Genomic DNA, 9,551 nt, shown 5'->3' with positions numbered 1-9,551 from the left:
TTTAAATGTTTACCTTTAATCGAGATTGATTGTCGTCCAATGAAAAGAAACAGTTAGAGGTTTGTTTATCATGTGAGTATGCAAATTGTAAACGATACTTTTTGTGTGTTGATTACAATTGATTATTAAAACTCAATCAAGATCAAACTCATTCTCAAGGATGCTTTAATAGGCTCTCATTATTATTAATGATCAAGTTGAATTTTCATCGAGTTGATTACAAATACTAAAGAAACTTAACTCTAAAGTTGAAGCGTAATCTGAGCGTAAGCGAAGACTTTGCTATGAAAAATGTTGGGAAATTACTCACGCTAGGGCCAAAACTACGGCCAATCTGACCTTTAAATTTATCATCCTCATACCATGGAGCGTTGGAGATAAAATTTGATTGAGATTGGATCGCTTTGGCCACGAAATTAATTATCTTTGATAAAAACAAATGTTTCAAAAAAAGGATTTGAGCAAAAACTCTGACTTAAAGGTTAAGAGTTGAGACTTTGTGTGTTTGTATGGGCATAAATACCGAGTCCATTAATGCTATTAAAAAATTTGTTTGATCAACAGTATTCGATTAAATCGAGGCCAGATTTTGTTGATCAAAATTGCCACTTTAGATGGGCAACCAGAAAATGCGCTTATTAGGATAAATAAAATGTTTCTGTTTTCTGTACAACAGATCAGTTCGATTTTCAGTTGAATCAACCGCTTTCCGTAACCGTAACAGTTAGAGAGCTTAAACTTATCCGTCGATGAAAATTGTAATTACAAATTATGGGTTGAACACTTTTTTCAATTTATCGACAGTTATCTTGATTTCGGCCATTGACCTAAAACTCTGAGCCTCAATATTTCGAGGTTGGAGGCACCTAAAATCAGCATTCTTTGGTTAATCATTAGATTTCATTATGGACTATAACATAATATGACTGATTATCCAAGAAAATCTGATTTGATTTATTTGATAATGAATATCCTTCTAACACGTCATTAGATTTGTGTGTTGTATAACCATTTACCTTTATAAACTAAAGTATCAAATGAGACAACATAAGTAATACAATGGTATAACTTTTTTTCATAGCATTTTAATGATTGAACATTTCAATATGTATCAATGTTTGGTCGAAGAATGATGATCGGTAGTTTATGTCATACTCGAAATATTAAATTCAAAGTTTACAGGTAAATGGCCAAAATCAAGAGAACTCTCGATGAATTGGAAAAAGAGTTCCTTCATTGATATGTACCAACAATTTTTATAGACGAATGATAGGCACAACTTTTACAGCCGCAAAATGTATCTAACGATATATATCGAACTGTTTGACAAGAAATAGAAAACTTTATTTCTCAAAATAGATGCATTTCCTGGTTGGCCATCAAAAGATAAATCAGGAAAATGTCTGACTCCATAATTGAACAAAAAGGAGTCCAAGTTCCCCTTGCACTTACTGGAAAGCTGTCGATCATGAAAAATTGTGATTATTAAATTGTTATAAACAGGGCCTTTTAAAAGGCATAGACGTCTATCTCTACCTAAACTACATTTTTGTTTATGAATGAAAGGTATGCAGCGTAATCAAAGAAAGTAGATTGTTATTATGATACATTAAATTAGATGAATTTGCGCATTTTCAGAAATTTTTTGTCTTTTTAAGGCGACTTCCATCAAATCTCAATTCATCGAATCGAGATTAATTTTTTAAATTGAAAGAACCATGGAAAGAAGATGAGAAGGTGTCATGTCACACATGTCATAGATAACGACATATTGAGATTTACTATTTCAATAAATGGTGGATATTTTACTTATTACGAACAACTTAACCAAATACATCCAACGCTTTGGTGAACCATTTAGTGTTGTTGGATCGACAATTTACTGCTAATTGTGTCACTCTAAATCACATGTTAATCATCCTACTCAAATTAAACGACACATCAACACAACGAAAAATCAAAAAGCCATTGAAAGAAATGGTGAAAATATTGAAGTTGACCAAGATGAATTCACCTAAGATTTATTTCATGCTCTGATTAAATCGGACAAGATGAGCAATGAAAGCTTCCGAAATATCCGAAAATTTGAATTATGATGCCGAGGAACTTTTAACTTATAAATTTTGTTAGTTCAAAACTATTGTCTTCATAGATTATGACTTGCTGTGCCGCCATATTTGAATGCTTTCACATTGTATTGTTTTATTGAGTCAAGTTTTGGGTGAAATTGATTCTAAATTTGGTTCCTAATCTAAACTTTATTCAATTCAAGTACTGTTAAATAGATTAAGTTTAAGTGCTTTTTTCATTTATGATTTTGCAGCTTAAAGCTATTCAACTTTTGGACATTTACCTGAGCATCTTTATGAGCTTTATTGTTTCAAAGCTCAACTTTGTATCTTTTCTGGTTAGAGTTTGCACTCAATTACTAAGCTTATTCATGATGCCATCTACATTAAGCTACCATGTCCAGTTAGACCAGTTTTGAACGTTATTGTCTTAAGACACTCTTGGTCATTCTTGTGGTTACTAATCCTGGTAATCTTGGTTAAAAGTAAAAGTAAAGTTGAACCCTAACAATAGACGACAAGACTCTTAACAATTGTGCTTTTGTGGTGATCCTAAACGAACCTGATATTCACCATTTGAAAGGCTTAATCAATCTTCTGAATTGTGTTAATTGTGATTAAAGTTAATTTAAATCAGTTTAAATTGTTTAAAACATGAACTCTTCCTTTGAAAACATTAAAAATTCGTGATTTTTATTTCGATTGATTGTATCCTATTCGTGTCGAAATCGTGTTTAAAGCTCAAAGTTTGATCGCAAATATGGAATCAGATATTTATCAAATTACTCTCAACTTTTTAAATTACTTTTCTCAAGTCTGATTAGTTACTCCAATTGTTCAATCTTAATGCAAACTGTAAAAACTTTAGTCTTATGTCCGCTCAAACTTGACTGTAATCAACAGTAGTCTAGTTTTTATTACTATCTTTATGATTATCATTAATATTATCATTTCCATTTCAAGTGAATCCAAATTCAATCACCATTTAGACACAAGTAAAGTGTTATGGTGAAAAGATGAAGATGAAGATGAAGGAAACCAAAAATTGCAAGTCAATTGAAACTGTTGAGCTTAAACTTTTGTTAATTGACCTTCAATAGAGAGTCAATCCATCTTATAATGTATAACAGTCTCTCTATTCAAATGGTTGGTCAATGCGATTTGAATGATTTCAAAGAACCGGTGATTGATTTGAAGTTATCCTTGATTAATCAGCTTAGAAATCAAATGATATCAAATTGATATTGTTGCCGATTCAAAAGAAGTAAAGGTTGTCAGAACAAAACATTTCATTTTGTTCATTGATAGATCTCAATTATCCGAGTGAAAATTGAAATACAATGATTCAGATTGTAACTAGAAATGTAACAAAATGAAACAAAAAAAAACATTCAACTCGGGTCAATCAGTTGATATAATAGTAATTTTGGAGGACGCCATTCCAATGGAATACTAAATCAATGACATTCAAGTTCACCATAATCCTGCCAATTTCACTTCAACAGCAAATCTTGAAATTTAAATCAATGATAAAGTAGATAATCTGAATATTCCTTTGGTTATCTGGTTTTGTGAGCTTTCCTTGATTCCCATCATTACTTGATTTTTACAGTCGATTGAAATTGTTGAATTGAAAAAAAGAGAAGCAATTGTTTCACTATTAATGGATACATGAGAGTAAATTTAAAACAGTCAACAATTCAGTTTACATCAGTTCTGATGCTTACAACCATGTAACAGCAATTAAGAAGCATCATCATATGGTTGTCGATGGTAATCACTTTCATGATGGCTTTGTTATAACTTGCATTTGATTCAGTTAACCAATTTGAATGTGATCTGAAAAAAGTTTTGTTCACTTCTTCTTCTTCGGTCATTAATCAACCGGCCAAAATTTACATCAATTGCTCCTTGTTTTTACTGTAATCCATCAATTGTTGACCAACCATTTGAAATATACATATGGTCTAACACCAATTGGGTCAATGAAAATGATAATTTGGTTGAACCTTGATTTTGAGTTGAAATTAATCATTTTGTTATCGGTGATTTGTGTTGGCATGTTCATGCTTTTCAATTACATCGATAATGAACAAAATGAGGGAATAAACTGTATTAATCAATTTTTGGCTTTCAATGAGCTTTCATTCAATGTGGTCAATGATTTACAATCAACGGCCAACATTATAAAAAAGCAAACTCTTCAACAGGTCTTGTTTATGATCAGATTAATCAAATGAATTGTTCAATGAATAGTTTATCACTTTAATTTCACCTGTCAATGTTGATTGTTCCCATTTCTTTTTCCTTTTTTTTGCTGGTTGAATGCTGAAAATGCAACAACTAATAGTAATAATAACCAAAAAAAAAGTTAACAAATCAACACGCAAATTGATAACAATTAAATGTGTTCAATAATTGAAGGATAAAAAACATTTCACTTCACGTGATTGCCTTTTTAATAAATCAAATTGACAATGATGTTGAATGGCCACAAATCGGAGATTGGATTGGTAATTAAAATTGTAAGCCAATGTTAATTTTAACACAGATTGAGATTTAAATAATTGAAGGTCTGTAAAGAGAGAGAGAGAAAGATAGTTAATCAAGTGCGTGTGAACAAATACTTTAACCCTGAGATCATGATTTATCTGATTAATCAATCTGAAACAAAACCGGACTAAGGGTAATAATTAAGTGAACACAGATTTTACTGAACAATTTTTTCTAATTATTCTATATGATGATAATAATAACAACAAAACCAGCAACAATAATAATTTTATCCAACATTAGATTGAACTTAATGCCTGATGATGATAAAGATTATAAGAATGAGATGCTAAAGGAAGATAATTTGATTGAATGAAAATCAAATGAAAGTTGAAAATTCGAAGCCAGTTCTGACTGCAATTCATAAGCAAAAAGGTTAGAGTTTGCTGTTGAAATAATATCGGCTAATCGGAATGATATCATTTTACTGACGAGGAGAAGTGGTACCTTGAGCGTCCTGATAGAATCAAGGAAAAGGCCATTTTATCGAAACGGCAAGGTAGAGGAAAAGGAGTTATGGTTTGTACAGGTTTTGCTAACGGTAGCACAATTGCAATTGCTTTTTGTCTGAGAAAATGTCGGGTAAAAGTTTTACCATGGCCTGCATTGTCACCTGAGAACCTTCGTGGTTGGTGACTAGGCAGGTTTATGGTAAATGTCGTCAGTTTAGGTCAATACCAGAGGTTAAAACTGCGATCATTGAAACCTGGTCCAATGTGCCTTCTGAGCTAAGAGAAAGCTTAATTGGTTCAATGAAAAACCGTATGCTTAAGGCATCATACAAGCCAAAGGTGGCTTAATTGACTTTTAATCAAGTCTAATTCAATTTAATTGCTTTGGTGCTATATTTGTGAAACATTTTACGTCTAAAGTTTAGACCACAACTCACATGAACTAAAACTAAGTTGAAAAAAGTTGATTCATTTACTGAAAAAAAAATCTCTCGATCTTCGTCTTATTACAATTTTAGCTTTGGGGATAAACTTTTTGAGTTGTTTGCATCTTTTCATTTTCTGACAGCAATTCAACTTCAATATCTTGAATATCAGCGGAAAATAAAGGCATAACAATGAGATGAGGCAACAAAATAGACAAATGAATGAGCCTTTTTCTTACCTGAAAAGATCCATATCATACCGTTAAAGACCTTATCTGATGGTAAGCTAACTGATGATCCATTATGTATGAAAAACTGGTTCAATTTTAGAGTTAACTTGCTTTAATATTTACAACAAAAACTGGTGCGATCATGACTGATCACAAGTTTCTTTTGACTTCCTACGATAAATTCAATGCACATTTAAAAGACTCAAATTGTTGATGCAAAAAAGCCATCGTCAATGAAAAACTAAAAAATAAAATAAAACCTAAACAGCTAAACAAAATGAAATCTGATTTTCAACTTTGAAAGTTAATCTATCAAAAACCTTCAGATAATCAGAGAAATCTTATAACTATACGAATGTTTTCAATTCATATGTCCCTAAAAATTCATCAGTTCGCAACCCTTTCACCTTTACTCTTGATCAAATGCAACTCAATCAATACATGGTTGTAAGCATCAGAACTGATGTAAACTGAATTGTTGACTGTTTTAAATTTACTCTCATGTATCCATTAATAGTGAAACAATTGCATCTCCTTTTTTCAATTCAACAATTCCAATCGACTGTAAAAATCAAGTAATGATGGGAATCAAGGAAAGCTCACAAAACCAGATAACCAAAGGAATATTCAACGAGATTATCTACTTTATCATTGATTTAAATTTCAAGAATTGCTGTTGAAGTGAAAATTGAAGTGTTGTTTTCCGTAGATGTAGCTCAATTAAGGCTTCCATTCTGTGTAGCGCTTTTTAGGACCCGCTTAGTTTGGCTACAATTTGATTGTCTTTATATATTGTGTAGATGTATAGATAATAGATTTGATCAAATTCAACTCAATCATTTCATCATTTTTTATTAGGATCACAATTTAAAATATGTCCTTGTATATTGAAACAAATAATCATAAAAAACAACAAAATAATAAGTTAGTATAAAAACAGCTTTGTTACATTAACAAGTTGTAATAAAGTATTGAGCTATGTACTGTAAGTACTGTTTTGTTGTCCAATAATTTGATACAAATTATTAAATATTTGTATGTCTTTGCATGTGAAGTGATAAATGATCTGAACGGGAAAATCGCCTTTCACACAGTCCACACTTGAATGGCTTATCGCCCGTGTGTTTACGGTAATGACGGGTCAGTTCATCTGATCGAGCAAATTTCCATCCACAAGATTTCCAAGTACAATGGTATGGCTTTTCCCCTGTATGAGTTCGCAGATGAGCTTTCAAGTGAGATGATTTGGAATAACTTTTACCGCAATTAACATACGTGCAACAATGTGATGTAACCTTTTTTCGACCTGAAATTCGACGATCTCGACGACTTTTAACCACAATCTCTAATGTTGCTGGTGTCGCTCCGGTGGTGGTTGATCCGAGGACTGATGAGTTGACTGGAGGCAGTACAAGTGAATTGAGGGGTGAGGTTAAAGATACTTGATGGTCACCGTGTTGATGTACGTTATGATTTTGTGCTTGTTGTTGCTGGTGTAGATTAGGGTTTGGTTGTTGCACTGGATGATGCTGATGCTGTGAGACATCAACATGTGAGACATGTTGGTTGGGCTCATTTACGGGTAAAACATTGATTGTTGATTGGTTAACCATAATATTGGAAGATTCAAAGTAACCTTCATTGCTATTGTAACTCATATTATTATAACGAGCATGATGCTGGTGTTGAGGGTGTTGATGAGCATGGTCTTGGGCTTGTTGAGGCTCTTGTTGATGGCCTTGATGAACATTTTGATGACAAGATTCAATTGGTTGATCTAATCCATTGTCTAGGTAAACATCTTCAGAGTAATTAGCATTCGAGTTTGTCGATTGTAAACTATTTTGTTGATGTACCATTTGTGATTGGTGAACCGGTTGATGATGAATCGATTGCTGATTATTGTTGAAGTTTGAATTTTGGTGAAGAGCAGAGTCATGTTGAAGTTGATGAACAGGCTCAAGTTTAATTGCATGTTCAGTGTTATTCAAATATTGCTCGTGATTATTGTGATGACCATGGCTATTCTGATGGAGATGAGGATGAAGATGGTGATAATTATCGATATATGGTTTGTTCTCGTTTTGGGGTGAAGCTGGAGGTGACATTTGTGATCCAACCAGTGGTATCAAAGTAACACATAGAGACGACACCAAGCTAGAGCCAGTGTCCAAGGGTGAACAAGATGAGGATGAGGATGAGGATGAACAAGATGAAGAGGAAGATGAAGATACCGAAGACAGTGATCCATTTAAAGAAGCAATAATATTGTTTGTTGTTGATGTGGACGATGGAGTTGCATTTGTTGTCGATGATATCAATGGGTGAGGAGGCGATGCCGGAGATGATGACGAGGTGGGTGAAGGTGAAAAATATTTACAAGAGTAACCAGTTGAGCCCAAAGGCGAGGAATAGCCATGAGCTTGGCCAGCATTACTTGATCCATTTATGTAGTTGTGTCGTTGTTGTCCCTGTTGATGGTCAGAAAGATGATAGTTTTGATGAGATTGGTGATGCTGTTGGGAATGCTGATGATCATTTAATGGAGAATCACAGAAGTAGCTCAGAGTTTCAACGGACTGAAAATCATTGCCATTGGAGCATATCATTGCATCTTTGGCACTTGAGACCATCTCATGAGTCCATGAAATCCCACTGAGATCATCATTTGTCTCTTCACTGGGTACATCACAAGTGATACCAGAATTGACACTTAATGGGCTTGAATGGTTAATGTTGTGATGATTATTGTTATTACTTGTAATCATTCTGTACGATTTTCAACGTTTCTCGTTGAGGTCAACTTTTTTCACTAACATGCTAAGTAACTTGGTTTGTTGAAGAAAGGTAAAAAAGTGAGCCAAAAATGATGATAAAAGATGATGAATGAATGGGAGCTGCGACGCCGTCTAAAGGAGAGAGCCAATATTAACAATTACCAATGGAGGGAAGGATGATGATAAGTTGTTACCTGGTTTTATCTTCACATTTTTTCTTGCAACTTCTTTCATCTTACCAAGTTTCCACTCATAAACAGAAAGAAAACAATTTATCTTGATTAACAAGTAAATGATCAACATGAAAATGAATCCATAATAATTACCAATTGCTTGGCGCAATCAAGCAAATTTTAACAACAAGCAAAAAATTGATTAAAGAGGTCTTTTACAACTAAACTTATTCAGTTTCATTCAACTTTTAGACAATTTTTCATGGTATTCTCCTGGTGCTATTTAACATGATGTTTACCGCCTTTCCTGACTTTATTTAAAGTATTATCGAGCAAAAATATCTAACATGGCTAGCTTTTGGCCTTTTTCATGGATCAATTTGTTTTCTGACAATCAAATATTTATATTTAAACAACGAAGATATCGTTGATAATAAGGTAATATCGAACAAAATAACACAACAATTGAATAGTCAGACTGACCTTTTCATTTTACTATTTCATTAGGCTGGTGGGATCATCATTTTTCGTAATATGTCTTTCATTGTTATGGTTTGCGTCGTCAATTTTAAGGTAACAATTAGATCTAAAATTCATTTTTACAATAATTTTGTTTATCATGCTAATTGGAGTTAGAATCAGCTACGTCCAATTCATTCAGTCCATCCAGTTTTACTTCAAGTTCAGTCCGAGATGCTAGAAAAAAGGAATGGTCAATTCTCAAATGGGAATGTATGACAATAACAGAATTTAATTATTCACTGAGACAAACTTACCTTCAGCTAAATTTTACTTTTAACCTAATTTAATTGATAGCCTATTAGCAAATTTCTTATGAAACTGTTGAATTTCGTAAATTAAGATATAATTTC

The 9,551-nt window shown here is 32.8% G+C and overlaps 1 protein-coding gene across 1 annotated transcript; it reads right to left on the bottom strand.

Annotated features, from left to right (window-relative positions):
• Positions 1–6,555: 6,555 nt before the first annotated feature.
• On the bottom strand, positions 6,556–9,313 carry LOC107360120 (uncharacterized). Its single transcript, XM_015926747.3, has 2 exons — positions 9,163–9,313; positions 6,556–8,638 (listed from the first exon to the last, which is right to left on the bottom strand). Exon 2 carries the CDS (start codon positions 8,495–8,497, stop codon positions 6,755–6,757), a length of 1,743 nt encoding a protein of 580 aa, XP_015782233.2. The 5' UTR covers positions 8,498–8,638; positions 9,163–9,313; the 3' UTR covers positions 6,556–6,754.
• Between the last annotated feature and the right edge of the window lie 238 nt (positions 9,314–9,551).

Source organism: Tetranychus urticae, chromosome 2 (assembly GCF_039701765.1).
Source record: "Tetranychus urticae isolate SD_2017Ah chromosome 2, NJAU_TeUrti_SD_1.0, whole genome shotgun sequence".
Lineage (NCBI taxonomy): Eukaryota > Metazoa > Arthropoda > Arachnida > Trombidiformes > Tetranychidae > Tetranychus > Tetranychus urticae.
Note: the sequence above shows the minus strand (reverse complement) of the source record. Positions and strands in the feature narration are given on the sequence as shown.